Source organism: Prionailurus bengalensis, chromosome A2, assembly GCF_016509475.1.
Source record: "Prionailurus bengalensis isolate Pbe53 chromosome A2, Fcat_Pben_1.1_paternal_pri, whole genome shotgun sequence".
In the NCBI taxonomy this organism is placed as follows: domain Eukaryota; kingdom Metazoa; phylum Chordata; class Mammalia; order Carnivora; family Felidae; genus Prionailurus; species Prionailurus bengalensis.
In genome coordinates, this window is record NC_057348.1 from 21,960,572 (window position 1) to 21,977,568 (window position 16,997).

Genomic DNA, 16,997 nt, shown 5'->3' on the forward strand with positions numbered 1-16,997 from the left:
CCACAGACGCCTGGACTCAGGGTCTTCAGGCCCAGGAGCCCGTGTGGCCTGTGGCCCAGCTGGCCGGGCCCAGGATGGAAACACACAGCCAAAGGCTTTCTCTGGCAGCTTTGCTCTCTCACCTTAATCCAATCTCACCAGTGCGAGGCTCTGGCAAACGGTAGCAACTCATTTAGAAGTTCCATTTCTATAAATTAAATAAAAACACAATTAAAATGTAGTAGGTGCTAAAACTTGGTTTTGAACTTTTATTAAAAAAATATATTTGCAAACATATAAAATTTAGGATGAAAAATGCTCATTTGAAAACATGTAATAACTTAATATTTGCAAACATACACAGATGGTATAAAATCCATACCATTAAAAATGTTAATGATGAAGTATTGCGCTCATGGAACAAAATCTTGCTGTAATTCCAGAGCTTCTCACCCCCACGCCTCAGGGAGCGGAGAATCTGGTACACGGAAAGTCATGAGAGCCACATGGCCAAAGCAGTAATACAGAATAAAAAACCATTTAGAACACATATTTTAAAAACACATTTCTTAAGGATCACACAGGTAAAAGGGAAACACGCTTCTGCATTTTCCCCAAAGTGAACGATATTGCATCTTAGCATTTCAAATGATGTCAAATACAAAACCGAGCGAAACATTGCACACATCTCTCCTGCTGAATTTGCTGGAAAACAGGCTCCTTGAGGCCCCGGCCCACTCAGGGAAATGTTCTCAGGCACAGCTTTTAAAAAGCCTGTGCAAGGTGCTTTACTTGGTTTAGATCTTAACATTTTATACACCTGAAAACACAGGGCACTCTTGGTTCCAGAAGGTACTCTGAACACAACTGAAGAAAACCAAAGCTAGGTAAGAAAGAAACGTGTGCTCAGCAGCAAATATGCAGCAAGAATGCGGGACACCCGTCCCCGTGAATCCTTGTCCTCACTCACGTGGACCAGACGCCCCGTGCTTGTGCCCCCTCTCATTCCTGTTTCTACCTTTTGCCCAGTTACTGTGTGATGGCTGATTTTGTTTTTTAAGCAGTTAGGCACCTTCAATTTCATGTTGCATTATTAGTAATACAATGGCAGTTATGGCCTCTTCTACCCAAATGAGAAAACTTCAAGCTACATTCTTGGGGGGGTGGGGGGAAGAATAAAGCTGCATGGTTTAAACATATTTACCTAGTACAGGATTTGATAGGGTTTATAGTTCTTACAAGGAAACACAGGCAGGAAAAGAACAGATGCTTGACATGCAAAATTGGGCCAGACACATTCTAAACAAGGTGTGTGCAGCCTTCAGCAGAGAAGGACCCAAGTCAACTTGGGCTGTTTGCAAGACACCACTCTGTGAAGGCTGCTGAAAAGCCTTGGAAGGTGAGCTGTGGACACTCCCACGTAGACAGTATGAGAGGCGTCTCCTGACACTGACAGTCACTTGGAAACTTAGGATTCAAAGTCCCACCTTAGGAACTCTGGAGAGACGCACGACGAGGAGGGGCTTCTGCCTTAAAGGAACAAGGCTGTCTGGGAGGTGTAGGAGTCCATTCAGGACACCAGGTGACTACAACACAAGAGCAGGGCCACCCACTGGCCTGGGGCGGGGGGGAGGGGGGGAGTGGCGCACAGATGGACATGGTGGCCTAAATGCAGAACTAGCAAGAAGCATCTGTGTTTTGATGTCCATTCTGATTGAACTAAGGTTTGAAGTGAAGGTTCCAGTGAAGTCACCGCAGCAACGTAAACATGCAACCTAAGCCAGCATGAGGTTCTGGATAGTAAGTGTGACCGAGGAGTAAGGCAACTGAGCTGTGACTTCCGGGCCAGGGTCATACAACTGCGACTGTTCAGGCTTGGCCTGACTTTTCTGGGGACTCATTCTGGCCTAAACTTCCTGGTAATTGTGACAGTGAACTTCTGGCTTCTGAATTTTAAGTTAATCATACATGAATCTTAGAGTTGAAACAGGCTTACCCTTTTCAGGTCTCCATGACTTGGGCACTTAAAAGTTTATTTTCCCACTAAAGAAACCTTATCATAGATTCTCTTTTCTGTCTAACATATTCCTTGCTTGGAATTAAAGGGTGAACATTAACAGATCTGACTGCAGACCCTCTTTAAGATAGTCGCTCTTAACTCCCACATAATATTATACATACTCAAGGCATTTCAAGTCAAATGCCTATCACAACAAGAATCCCTTGATTCTTCCACGTGCCAAAGCCCACTGAAGCTACACTGGGGGTGTAGTCAAACCTCTTCTCTGCGAAAACCTGTTTCTGGAGTCACATGGGCTCCCCCAACACCATCTCCTGCTGTAACACTCTGTATCTTACTTCGATGTTCTCCTTCCTGGGTGACGTACGAGCAATTCATTTTTGGTTGCTGAATTTACACACTACTTTTGAAAACAAACTATTCCCAATGGAGTATGAGAATGTATGAGCTTCCCTGACTTTTGAACAATTCACAAATAACCAGGTAGACAGGAAGAGAAGACACTAAGTTGACAAGCAGAAAAGTTGCCCAGGAAGCATGTTTAGACCAACAAAAGCCAATTAAAGTATTCTTTATGCTAAAAAAGAACTAAGACCAAACTAAAACAAGTATGTCATTCACAAGTAGTTTTCTAAAATCTCAGCTAGGAAAAAAAAAATCTATGGATTTATGATTGAGTTACCATTAAAGCTTAAATGATTGTTCCGAGGAACCATCACATCCATCAGCATTATTCATAGCTAATCCTTATGCTAGCTGGTTGAGCCAATTGGGTTTTTACCCCATCATTAAATAGTGCTCAGAAAAGTAAGCAGTGCATCTTAATTGGTTAAATACTACAAAATGATCTGTATCATAGAAACGAAGACACTTTCATTCAAAGAGTATCTTAAAATTACTATTGCTGAAATAAATCAAAATCTACATTAAAATATTACTAATCACCATTACATGCCATAAAAGAATAAATATAAATCATGGCAGGTCAATAGCAGCATAACAAAGCATCTTTACACATCTTCACACTTTGGGCTGCACAAGTACTCACAGCCTAGGAATACATTGGTAAAGTTCTGAATTTCACACTTTGTTTTTACCTCCATATTCTACAATAAAGTAAGGGCAGTGTGAATAAAAGCTCCCTTTTCTGCATAGCTTTAAAACTACTCTCAGTAGACTCGAGGAATGGAACCAGAATGGCTTTGTCAGATTGGTCCACTGGTCCTTTTGTCAAAGTGTTAAGGAAAACAATCAACAATGATTTCTGCGTTTAGACAGAAAAGGAAAATAAGGCTACACTTCACACAAAACTTAACACTGTCCAAACCACTCAAGAGTTTAACATAAAGGGAAGGTTTCTGATCGCGTTCGGTCTTTACCAGCCCCAGCCTTTGCTTCCAAGGTGTGACATGCTACTCCCATATTGTCACAGGGCCTGGCGGGGCCCTCTTCTCATGGTATCACTGCCCTGGGAGCCGCTGCATGGCAGCACGGGGGACACTTAGAAACAAAGCACAACTGAGAAATTTCAGAACTTTTAAGGCCCAGATGGGGCATTCATATAAAATATACTTCACTTGGAACAAATCAGTCTTAATTCGCCAACTTAAAACTCTGATCCTTAAAACTCAAAGCTACTTTGCACAGAGCAGACTTCTGCTCTTTTCAGAACTTGACTATGAGCCTAAGACTCGAGTTTCTAGGGGGGGGAGGAGCAGGGGAAGGGGCGCGGCTGGGCTGAATTCTGCTGCAAGGCTGGTGACCCCTCCTAAGACCTTGAAAGTGAAAGCAAGCTGAAAATCAGACTCCTAATTTCACATCCTTTCTTAGAGCTGATGAAAACACCCACACAACTTTAACACAATGGTCTTTTTTTGTTTTTTTTTTTGTTTTTTTTTTTGTCAAAACAAAGGTCTGCTGGTGATGCTTCACAGTGAAACCTCCATTATCACTGAGAACGTCACTTGGAAAACATTCTTAAGGAGAGTCTCTTTCTCATAGGCTCAATTTCAGGATTCTCACAACTTAAAGTTCTGTTTAGAAGTTTCCATGACGAGGCCTATTTGTTTCTGAGGTCGACATTCTGCCTTCGGATTTATTCTGCTCCAGTCATAAGTTGTGGTTGTCTTTGTTCTTGGTCAGAACCTGCAAGTATACTTCGTGAAGTGTACTGAGGAAGCTGGAATCATTCTGGAAGAGATGGTAATGTTTCATTTACCTCAGTAGAACTTACTTCCTTGACAAAAGTTTAGGAAAAAACCTGAGAACTAATCACCCAAAGAATCTCACCACCCAGAGACAAGTGCAAACCATACTTCGGAATTCACTCAGTCACTTTTCCATTAGGAGTGTATGTTCAGAAAGAGAGAAACATTACTCCTGGCTAGGCTTGAATTTACTTTATGAACGGATTTTCTAAGAAGAACTTACATATTTTTTTTTAATTAAAGAATGAAAGTTTAAAGACTCCACTGATGTCCTACATACCTTTATTAGATGTATTAATGTATCCTGGAGCTGAGACTTGCTGAGAATAATGGAAGGCTTTCTCTGATTTTCTGATGTTCCAACAGTCAGGGGAGAGGGGGCGCCTGTTTTCCTCTCAAGGTCTGCGGACCTTGTAACTGTCTGCTGGAAAACACTTGGGGACAGCAGGACTGAGGACACTGCCATGGTTGTTGCAGTGACCAGCGTGGGGCCTGCGACCTGCAGGGGAGCAATGGTCATGAACAAAGCTTGTTAAAGGACGAAGGGCCTGTTTATTGGGATGCCAAGTCTGATCATCATAGAAAGGAAATAGGACCACAGCCAGATATGAACAGTAAGAACAATCCTATGGTAATTAAAAATGTAAAGTTTTATATGGGGAGCACAGGAATGATTGCAAGAGGGCAAGAGGGAACCTTCTGGGGTGATGGAAATGTTACATGTCTTGACTGGGTGGTTACCCAAGGAATATATGTGTGTTAAAACTCATAAAACACCTGCACTTTATCTGTATTTTACTTCAAAAAAAAAATGGGGGGGGGGAATAAAAAAATCCAGTTATATGAAGCATTAGTTTCTTCTGTAGTGTTTAATACATTTATTATACCACTACAGGTATCAAAGATACACCCTCTTGGGGCACTTGGGTGGCTCAGTTGGTTAAGCATCCAACTTCAGCTCAGGTCATGATCTCACAGTTCGTGGGTTTGAGCCCTGTGTCGGGCTCTGTGCTGACAGCTCAGAGCCTGGATCCTGTTTCAGATTCTGTGTCTCCCTCTCTCTCTGCCCCTCCCCTGCTCACAGTCTGTCTTGCTCTCTCTCAAAAATAAATAAAAACCTAAAAAAAATTAAAAAACAAAGACACAACCTCTTACAAATAAAATGAACATCTACGCCCATTTAGATGTGCTTCTATGCTAATGATGGCTAACCATCAGAATACACTAAGCCAGTAATAATCAGCATTTTTAATAATTCCCACATTTGATACAATCAGCAGACATCTACATTCCTTTCTTCTGTCACCCCTCCCATTCATAAACTGCCACAGTTTGGTGTCATGCCAGGCTGAGCGCCCCTGCTGATCCCCACGCAGCAGGATGAGATATAGGGAAGACCAGTTCATACCACCAGTCAGGAGCTGGCTGCAGCTGAAGTTCTAAGACTTGAGGAGGGTGCAAAGGCTCAAAGGCAAATGGGAACATAGAAGTTTAGGAACTGAAAAAATAAGTGTGCACTTTGAGGTTGGTAGGTAATGGAGGGTGGGGAAAACATTTAAAAAGTGAAGCAGGAGGGGCGCCTGGGTGGCGCAGTCGGTTAAGCGTCCGACTTCAGCCAGGTCACGATCTTGCGGTCCGTGAGTTCGAGCCCCGCGTCGGGCTCTGGGCTGATGGCTCAGAGCCTGGAGCCTGTTTCCGATTCTGTGTCTCCCTCTCTCTCTGCCCCTCCCCCGTTCATGCTCTGTCTCTCTCTGTCCCAAAATTAAATAAACGTTGAAAAAAAAAAAAATTTAAAAAAAAAATAAAAAGTGAAGCAGGAGAGAACAAGCAGAGGACAGAGTGCACAGGCCCGGGAGGCGCTGTCGTTATAGCTGCGGGAAGCAATGAGCGCCCAGAGCACAACAGCGACTCATAACCAGGGCATCACAGCTCTTCCGGGGCAAAGAGCACCTCCTCCTCACGGAAACCAGGCTGACGTGCACTCAGCTGACACACACAGAGCGCCCAGCCCAGCTGGTGGCTGATCCTGCCCTGCGTACGGTCAGGGAAGACATCAGTACAGAGATGGTGACTGGAAGCCCACAGGGGCCGTGGCGATGAACTCGGCTGGGGTGGCAGGGGAGCCTGGCCTAGGAGGGGCATCTAAGAGGGCTCTAGGCTTGAAAGGTACAACGTTCTATGGCACACACAGCAGAAGAACTTAAATATAATGTGTTCTTCAGAGAAAGGGGGTCCTTACCGGGATGGCACTGGGTAACACCTTAGGCTGGACAAAGACTTCAGGATCCTGGTTTTGCTGCATAGACTGCAATGTTTAAGAAGAAAAGATGAACAGACCTAACAAGTTTCCATGAAGATTTCCCAGCGACCGGAATAAACCCACATTAGCAATAAGGAATAGTTCAGACATTAACTAGCTCCTAGATTCCTGAGGGAAGAGGCTGATAGCAACATTTAACAACGTAACCAGTGTGTCATCTGTGAGGCCAGGGCTCTGGGACAGCCTCCGAACCGCTCGGGTTCCCTAAGAGAGGGGCTGTGTGCAGAGCCGTCAAGAGGTCTCTAAGGAAAGCAGAAACCTGTATCTAAGAGCTGGGGACAGCCCAAGCAAATTTTTGCTGTTGAGTCTGTAGAGACGCCATGTTCTGGCAGCACGAGACCTTGCTAAGGCCGTGTGGACTCTGGACAGGGCGGCACTAAACAGTCCTCATGCAGAGTCACCTTCCTTCCATGTGCTTGCTACATTTTGTCCTCCTTCACTGGGAGACAAAGAACTTCTTGCTGTAGAGCAAATGCATTAGAATTCAGTGAAGCCCCAGGCCTTAAATGAAATGGAAATGGAAATATACACGTATGTAAATGTCCCCTGTGAGGAGGCTCACTGGAGTGCTGGGAGCTGTCCCCAAGGCCAAAACATGGAGGGGGCAGAACAGTGGTGGCACGGGTGTGTCAGGGGGTGACACCAATCTGTTATAACATTCTCTCTGCTTATACTACAGAGAACCTCAACAGAAATGGCCCAAAATGAAAACTGAACAATATAACCAAGATACTGAATTCCCTCTCTTTCTGTGCAAGATTTTAAAGGACTGGAACAGAACAGTCCACTAACTAAGAAATCACACACGATTATTATGATGGGCTCGTCTGTATAATACTATTCGGTATGATGTTAAGACTGTGGATTCTTATCAAAGGGCACAGGACTGAAGTTTTGGGAGGCAAGCAACACTGCTCTCAAGCAGAAGACTCTGCCCCTCTCGAGAAGCTGTGTGATCTCGTACGCATCACCGCAGTTGGAGCTCTCATCTGCACACTCACCAGCCTCATCCCTCTCTGAGTGGCAAGCCTCTTCTTCACGCCCCACTCCCAATCGACCACCAGGCCCCACTGCCCACACCTGTTAACAAACCTGCTGGTCCACACTCTCGAAGTCAGGCCGCACCAGTTCAAGCCTGGGTAACTGTCTGGCCTCCTTTGGGTGGCCCTACTTCCAGCTTCTCCTTTCCCAGCTCACCACCTCCCCTTAAAGCCCTAGAAAGGCCCCCTGGGGCTGTGAGAACAAGCCTCGGACTGCTTCACGGAGTTTACAAAGTCCTGCTCCTCAGCCAGTACCTACGCCCCCAAGGTCCTCCCAGAGGAGGCCCCGCCACACTACAGGTCTTTAAGTTCAGCAAATGCCTCTCATCTCCAGGCCTCTGCACACACTATTTTCCTGACCTCAAACACTTTCTCTAAGTCTAGGAAAGAGCTGACTAACTCCTACTGAGTCTTCAGATCTCAGCTGAAAATGAGCTTCACTGGGAAGTTTTACTTGATCCCGTATCTCCAAATCTGGGATGTGATTATGGCCCGAGGTGGGCACTCAGTGAGTACCAAGGGAGTTGGGGATGGGACAACACTGGGGATAATCTGGATCTATGGTCCTGAGTCAAATGCAGACTCCTGGAATTGTCAGGCAGAAACAAACAAAACCCCCTACAACGCATGCCCTGACAGGAAAATACCAATATTGTTTTTTAGCTTGTATCAGTTGAGATATCTGGGAAAGTGGAACTGAGTCACAACACCATGTACCAACGGTCTAGCTGTTCATTACCGGGCTTTCCACCTCCGGTCTTCCGGCCCTGGGTGTACGGAACAGTCGTCTCTTTGAAGTGACTGTCTCATGGGCGTCAACATCAAGGCCTCTGCAGCCCCATCCTACCCAGTTAGAGCCCCCCACCCTCCTGCCGGTACCTGAAGGGGAGCAAGCACCATGTTGCTGAGGGATGCTGAGGCTCGCGCGGCTGCAGTCTTAGGGGGAGGCTCTATGAAGCTCTCAGGTGTGGCCAGCTGGCCGGCTGCTGAACAAAAGCCGGATGTCATGGCACTTTTCCCAAGTGACTGCGTCTGTATTTGGTCATGCTGTGGGGTCAACCTGAGTTTCTGGAGAAGATCAACACTTGGGAGCGAGGTACCAGCTGTGTTTGTCACACTCAGTGGGGCCCTGAAGGGGCTCTGGGTGGCAGTCAGATTGGCGTGGCTCAGCTCAGGGACTGGCTGGCTCAGGAGTGGAGACCTCTGTCTCGGCGTGGTCTTCACCGCCTGTATCATGGTGGTGTTTCGGGGTAAGCTGGGGGGAACCTGTGCCGTAGGAGCTTCTGCTGGTAGAGTCGGACTGAGCACAGGGCGCAACGGGACGGCATAGACAGGGGCCTGTTTTTCACTGGACTGTGTGATGGAGGCGGGAGTGATCAGCACCGGGGTGGGGACTTCAGGTTGGACTGAGTGGTGGGAGGCAGGATGGACACCCAGGTTGTCCGACTGAGGGGCTCCTCCGGACTGCTCAAAGGGAAATGGTAGGAATGAGCTGGGCTCTTTCTGGGAGGCATCTCCTGGCAGCTTCTCCACTTCTTCTGAATCCAGACCCACAACACTTGGCTGTTCTTTTGGCAAAGAGGTTCCAAATAATTCTTCCACTGTCAGATGTTTGTGTCCAGATGGAGCAGACTGAAAAACAAATCAAACTGCCCAATGAAAGAAATCTCTTGCAAACCAGTGTAACCAGACTTCTTTCCCATTAACCAAAACATTTTGCAGAAGCAACGATAGATGGAGTCTGAAAATAAGGAAATGGAACAACTGAAGATGTGCTAGGGACTAAGGCCAAAATGCATCTTGTCTCCCCAAGCTGGTGGGCAGAAATCTGCATTCGTACTAAGATCCAAGTTTTAGGGACTCCCAGGATAGTGTTAGAATTCACCTTGTTTTCTTGGCAAAGGGATATAACGTAAAGGAGAAATATTACAAATAGTGCTTGGTTGCCCTGTACCAGTAACACAAGCAGGGAAATAATACTCAAGAGGACAGAGGGACCAAACGCTGAGTAAGTAATCCTATCTTTATTTTCATAGTTCTTGATAAAAAGCTAGGTACTGCACCTTGAGGACTAGGTCTTAAGTACCAGAAAATAAACTGAACTGTTTTTTAAAATAGCAGGCCGTTCCTCCTTTCTACTACAAGATCACAGATTCATTCAGAAGAGGCAGACATGTAGGTCTGAGAATGTTCACTTTGCATCTGCTGTAGTGGTCTGGCTTACTGATACCACTGCAATGATGTGGAGGGGGAATATTTACGCTTTCCACTCCTGAGCTTTCTACACCTTCCCTTCATGTGCTATGGTCATATTCATTTGCCCTTTATTTTCAGAGTGCCTGCAGGGTGCCAGGACCTGCGCTGACCTGTGCCCCCAGGACACAGTAGGGAGGAACAAAAAAAGTCTGACCCTGACAGGGCTTGTGTTCCAGTGGGGAACTAACCTAAGTACTTTGAAAACACATACAGCCTCGACATAGGTTTTATTCCATAAGCGTGTACACTACTTAGCTGCTCAGATATATATTCACGTGGAAAAAGACGGTTCACTGAAACACATGGTTTTCAGTTCCTCAGAAGGCCGATAAAGGCCCGACACTACACTGCCCCTGAAGCAGAAGGATGAGTGCACTATGGTGTGACCACATTTCTACAGGAAAAAAGCACTGGTTTTCCCAAGCAAGTGTTTGCTACATCCGTGTGACAAGTAGTTACAGGTTTCCCTGCTATCTGAAGGGGGAGCGTTCCTGGGAAATGTTTCTAAGCCAAAATGGCAGAAAGTGAAGAAGCAATTACCACTGATTCATATGGAAAAATTCTGAGTATCTCTGGGTCCCCAAAATAACCCATTTTCAGCTTTTCTTTACAAAATTTTTAATGTTTATTTATATTTGAGAGAAAGAGACAGAGAGAGAGAGAGAGACAGAGAGACAGAACATAAGCAGGGGAGGATCAGAGAGGGAGACACAGAATCTGAAGCACGTTCCAGGCTCTGAGCTGTCAGCACAGAGCCTGCCGTGGGGCTCGAACCCATGAATGGTTGAGATCATGACCTGAGCTGAAGTTGGACGCTTAACCAACTGAGCCGCCCAGGCGCCCCTCTCTTCGGCTTTTCTGATACCTTAGAACACATCTTGCTAACAGGTGCTCACAGACCCAGGTCAAGGCTGTGGCGGCCTGAGGCTGGGGTGCTGAGTGTGGTTCCTAGGGAAGGGGCTGGGCAGGGCTGCCCTCTGTCCAGGGTGCCCGCTGCATCAGTAGCTCAAATGTCCAATGTTATTTCACTTTTTACCTCTTCTCACATAAGCAAAAACTGTCTTTGGATTTCTTTCGGTTGGCAAAACAGTTACCGATGTGGGTCTTTCCTAAAAGCAAAAGTGGTTTAATGTGAACTTTTGAAAAGGGGACGGTGGGGACACCTATATCGGGTTTAGCAGGTGCCCAGGACACTGTGCTGAGATGGATGGGGTGGGGAAGAGAGGGACTTACTGGCAGCAGGTTCTTAGGGGAGGGGTTGAGGCTCCCTCTGCTGTGGAGGGAACCGGGGAAAGGAGGCCAGTACCCAGGGGGTGTGCAGGGTGGCTCACTTGTGAGGGATGGATGGAAAGGGAGTGCCACTGGGGTGTCTTATCACCTGCTGGGTGAGAGAACGGAGGTGGGGCAAAGGAACAGTTGTGGAGAAGAGGCAGAAACTTCCTCTAGTTGTAGAAAATTGTAATTCCATACCGAATCATTTCTTCTTAGAAAATATCCAGTAAAGAGAATTAATGTAATATTTCTTGGCAAGTTAATGGGACAAAAGGCTTTTTTTTTTTTATTAAAATGTTTTTTTTAACGTTTTTTATTTATTTTTGGGACAGAGCGAGACAGAGCATGAACGGGGGAGGGGCAGAGAGAGAGGGAGACACAGAATCGGAAACAGGTTCCAGGCTCTGAGCCATCAGCCCAGAGCCCGACGCGGGGCTCGAACCCACGGACCGTGAGTTCGTGACCTGGCTGAAGTCGGACGCTTAACCGACTGCGCCACCCAGGCGCCCCGGGACAAAAGGCTTTAAGTGAAGGGATTCTCAAATGGCAAGATTCAGGCACCCCCCCCCCGCCCCCCCATTAATGCTGTAGTCACAACACTTCTTGTACTTTAAGGAATTTTCCAGATTCAGGATCTTACTTCAAATACAATGTAGCACTAACATCTATTATAAACTGTGGAGGTAAAAAAAAATAAATAAATAAATAAATGCAAAAGATTGTATACGGTTTAATTTCCTTATGTTTTTACTTCTGAAAAAGTTGCAGAGTTTAGGATCTGAAATCAAAGACACCCAGATTTAATTCCCAGCTTAGCTGGGAAAACTATAGTCTATTTAGTTACCTCATCTGAAAAATGGGGGCAATTATGGCAATTACTTCTCACAGAGCTGATGTGAAAGTTAATTTCTCAATATGATACCTGGTGCCCAACAAGCATTCGATAAATGGAGTTGGCTATTATCATTATATGAACACCAGACAGTCTTACTAGCAATCATAATAAACCTGTGTTTGTATATGTTTTAAGAAACATCAAATACTATGTTAGAATATTAAAAATTCATCAAATGCTTCTGGAATATCATACCCCGTGATGCAAAATAACACTACCACCTGATGGGCTATCAAGGCTGTAGTATTATAAATCTGTCATGCCCTGATGCAATGACTCATTAAAGACACAGTTATTGGGGCTCCTGGGTGGCTCAGTCAGTTAAGCGTCTGACTTCGGCTCAGGTCATGATCTCACAGTTCACGAGTTCAAGCCCTGCAATCAGGCTCTGTGCTAACAGCTCAGAGCCTGGAGCCTGTTTAGGATTCTGTGTCTCCTTCTCTCTCTGCCCCTCCCTGCTTGTGCTCTCTCTCTCTCTCTCTCTCTCTCTCTCTCAAAAATAAACGTTAAATATAAAAGACATAGTTGTTTATTTAAAACGCACTGGTATCATTTCAAATCCATTCAAGGTAATTCAAAAACAGACAGCAAATTCCCATTTGGGACACACTTCTCGTCCTCTCTGTCCAGGCCACATAACTAGTAGCAGGGGTGCATACGTTCCATTTCCCCAGATGGGCACTAGGATTTATTCACTTTTAGATCTCTGGCATCATAAGTGTCCACTGATGAGCACAGACATAATTCCACTCCTCCCCACCGATTTCTGACAGTGATGGCAAAATATACATAACCAAAGTTACCATTTTAGCCATATTTAAGTGTAAAACTCAGCAGCATTCAGTACATTCACAATGCTGTATAACTACCACCATTATCTACTTCCTCACTCACAGCCCCTGATAATCTCTATTCTACTTTCTGTTCCTATGAATTTGCCTACTCTACGTACCTCGTTTAAGTGCAATCATATACTTGGCCTTTTGTGACTGGCTTACTTCGCTCTTGGCACAGTGTCCCCAAAATTCATCTATGCTGTACCATGTGTCAGAATTTCCTTCCTTTTAAAAACGCTGACAAATACTCCATTTGTATGCATATACCACATCTTGTCTACCCATTCATCTGAGCATTGACACTTGGGCTGTTTTCACCTTTTGGCTATTGTGAATAATGCTGCTACAAACACTGGTGTAAAGTATGTTTAATCCTTGTTTTCAATTCTTTTGGGTATACACCCAGGAATAGAATTGAGGACCTTCCAAACTGTTTTCCAAAGCTGTTGCACCATTTTATATTTCTACCAATGATGCAAAATGGTTCTAACTTCTCCACGTTCTTGCCAACACATCGGCCATTTGTAGATTTGAAAAAATGACTATGCAAGTCATTTGCCCATTTTTGAGTTGGGTTAATTCTCTTTTTATACACATTACGTCTAGAACAAAATGGTCAAGACTGCTTGGCAAAAAGTACTGGAAAACTACACTAATTTTTATTCATTAATACAAATTATGTCTATCTTAACCACCACATCCTGTTTTATATGTATGTATATACACACACAAAACAACGTGTGGATGTACACACTTTGAGAAATACAGACCACACTGGGGCTATTCTACTTTGCAAAAACTTGAGTCTTTCCCAGGTAAGAATACAAATATTTTACATTATAAGAAAAGGAGCAATCAAACAACACGACATAGAGATAACTCAACATGAAATACACCTTTGGCTTCAAAAATGGCATGATTCAGGTAGCAATTTTTACCTGTCTAGTGGAACATAAATGGACTTTTGAACAATTAAAATTACCTGCATGTACATTTTGAATGTTTTTACACTTATGCTTAAAAAAAAAAAAAAGTATTTCTAACAGTTTAAAATTGACTTCATGTTAAAAAATGAAACTGGGGGGGGCGCCTGGGTGGCGCAGTCGGTTAAGCGTCCGACTTCAGCCAGGCCACGATCTCGTGGTCCGTGAGTTCGAGCCCCGCGTCAGGCTCTGGGCTGATGGCTCAGAGCCTGGAGCCTGTTTCCGATTCTATGTCTCCCTCTCTCTGCCCCTCCCCCGTTCATGCTCTGTCTCTCTGTCCCAAAAATAAATAAATGTTGAAAAAAAAAAAAATGAAACTGGGGCACCTGGGTGGCTCAGTTGGAGGACTGTCCAACTTAGGCTCAGATCATGATCTTGCTGCTCATGAGTTCGAGCCCTGTGTCGGGCTCTGTGCTGATAGTTCAGAGCCTGGGGCCTACTCTCTCTCTGCTCTTCCCCCACTTGCACTCTCTCTCAAAAATAAATAAACATTAAAAAAAAATTTTTAAAAAGAAAAAAAAAAAAAAAAAAGAAACCATATTGGAGAGCCCTGAACCCTGATTGCAACAGTAGCAGAAAGCTTCGAGATTTCTCCACGCAGCCTCCCTACAACTTCTGCCAGGTCAGAAACATTCTCAGACTGTCTCTGGAATAGGATGTGTGGTAATTCATTAGGGTTTCAGAGGAATCTCTGTAAGAAGAGATAAACGAAGTTAGGACAGCAGGAAGACTGACCTCAGACAGGACATGTACTGTGTGTGTGTGTGGGGGGGGGGGGGGTCCCTGTGCTGCACACCTGACACGCATCACTCATCAGTGAGGGCAGTGCTAGTAGCACTGCCACTTTGTAGGTGACACCCGAGTACGACAGACCCAGACTCCAACCCAGTGCTAACAGTAAGTCCATGCTCTTGACCCTTATCCCCCTGCACTGAGATGTCGAATAAGTATAGTCTAGGACACCTACTCAACTGGATAACGATAAGGACTTCCGGAAAACAGAGATACACCTAAGAGATGGCTACAGGTCAAACCGTGCCCAACTTTTGGAAATATGTACCCGGCTGCTGAATCAGTCACAAGAGACACACGAACGAAGCATGCTTCTCCACACAAAAGCTTTACGGTCTCTGCATTTGAGAGGACCCTTCTACCTTCTGCCCAGGACAAGAAAAACTGGCTGCACTGCTCTGGTACTTGGACTTACTTATTCATGGATTCATCTCGCCTCATCCACAGAAAAGGGGAATTTTCTTCTTCCCTCATGTCTGAATATGCTTCAAGTCTGGGCTCCATGTTTTGCAATGCTTCCCTTACATCAAGGGTTAGTCTCACCATTCTCCCTGTGAAATGGGATTCTGGGAGGAAGAGTATGTGCACCGCCAAATTCCAATATACTGAATTAGGCTTTTCTATTCCTTCCTCACCCCACAGCTCTTGTCACTTAGGGAATTTCCTATTTCTGTCTGGACCTATGGTGTCCATGTCAGATTTCCGACCTGGTCAGTGTACTGGGCACACCAGAAGCTATGTATTATTTAGGAACCAAAAAGCAATATAAAACATACCAGGGAAATAGTCCCAAGGGACTTGTGAATTGTGAAACTGAAATGGAACCGAATATTATCGGGACTTGACAGCATTTGCTCCTCAGCACCAGGTGGCAGTGTTACTAAACACGTGTACAATCTGTGTGGAGGGTTGATTATGGATTTAAGCTAATTTTAGTCAATCACATGGCTTCTGACAATATCCAGATCACTTTGACCTATAAACTGGGATCTCAGAAGACTGTGAGAAGGAGGGAATAGCGGCAGCACTATTCTCACGGGAGGGTACAATTCTCTGTGTGCCCAGCGGAACCCTGTGTGCCCACAGATCCAACACCGGAGCTTTTGCTGACAGGCTGAGCAGCTACAGCTCATCATACTCCCCTTCATCTTTCCTTTCTTTCTTTCTTTTTTAAGTTTATTTATTTTGAGAGAAAAAGAGAGTGTGTGAGTGTGTGTGAACAGGGAAGGGACGGAGAGAAAGAGAGGAAAGGGGGGGAGAGAAAGAGAGAGCGAGAGCGAGAGAGCGAGAGCGAGAGCGAGAGAGAACGAGCCTCACGCAGGCTCTGAGCCGTCAGGGCAGAGCCCGATGCCGGGTTTCAACTCATGAACCGTGAGATCATGACCTGAGCCGAAATCAAGAGTCGGACGCTTAACGGGTGGAGCCACCCAGATGCCCCTCACACTCTTCCTTCATCTTTCAATGGACAGTGTTTTATGGTTCTTAAGGCATTCTTTGGGGTCCATTTCTCACTCCCCCTGTTACTAACTTGGTTTGAAAGTTTATTACAGAGAGTCTCTAATGTATAATACAATGGAAGCTATGCATAAAAATAAATGTCTTTAAACTTAATGATTAAGGGGCGCCTGGGTGACTCAGTCGGTTAAGCGTCCGACTTCGGCTCAGGTCATGATCTCGCGGTTCGTGAGTTCAAGCCCCGCGTCAGGCTCTGTGCTAACAGCTCAGAGCCTGGAGCCTGTTTCAGATTCTGTGCCTCCCGCTCTCTCTCTGACCCTCCCCCGTTCATGCTCTGTCTCTCTCTGTCTCAAAAATAAATAAACGTTAAAAAAAAAAATAAAATAGGGGCGCCTGGGTGGCGCAGTCGGTTAAGCGTCCGACTTCAGCCAGGTCACGATCTTGCGGTCCGTGAGTTCGAGCCCCGCGTTGGGCTCTGGGCTGATGGCTCAGAGCCTGGAGCCTGTTTCTGATTCTGTGTCTCCCTCTCTCTCTGCCCTTCCCCCGTTCATCCTCTGTCTCTCTCTGTCCCAAAAATAAATAAACGTTGAAAAAAAAAAAATTAAAAAAAATAAAATAAAATAATGATTAAGATTTTTTTCTCCTTTTCATTGCAGTTGCCCTATTTGTGGCAAATGAACTCATTTTTTATTGCTTTTAAGGTGATGGAAATTTTTTATCTCTTGATCTTGGTGGTAGTTACAATGTTTAAGTTACATTTATAAAATGTTACAAGGTTGACACTTTAGATTTGAATATGTATACTATGTATTAATTATATCCCAGTAAGAAACTGTTCAAATCCTAGAGCAGCTAGAGTTTTACAAAATTAATGTGAGTCTCAGGGTGTCTGGCTGGCTCAGTCAATAGGGCATGTGACTCTTGGTCTCGGGGTTGTGAGTT

At 45.0% G+C, this 16,997-nt stretch overlaps 1 protein-coding gene across 2 annotated transcripts in view; it reads right to left on the reverse strand.

Moving 5' to 3' along the window:
• Nucleotides 1-221: 221 nt before the first annotated feature.
• The window catches only part of DCP1A (decapping mRNA 1A), a 58,647-nt gene continuing 41,871 nt past the window's right edge, over nucleotides 222-16,997 (reverse strand). For both annotated transcript variants that reach the window (XM_043587639.1, XM_043587640.1), the window contains 4 exons: nucleotides 8,446-9,198; nucleotides 6,446-6,511; nucleotides 4,487-4,705; nucleotides 222-4,189 (listed from right to left, as the gene is read on the reverse strand). In XM_043587639.1, coding sequence (XP_043443574.1) covers nucleotides 4,109-4,189; nucleotides 4,487-4,705; nucleotides 6,446-6,511; nucleotides 8,446-9,198 — 1,119 coding nt within the window. In that variant the 3' untranslated portion in view covers nucleotides 222-4,108. The remainder of the gene's footprint in view (nucleotides 4,190-4,486; nucleotides 4,706-6,445; nucleotides 6,512-8,445; nucleotides 9,199-16,997) is intronic.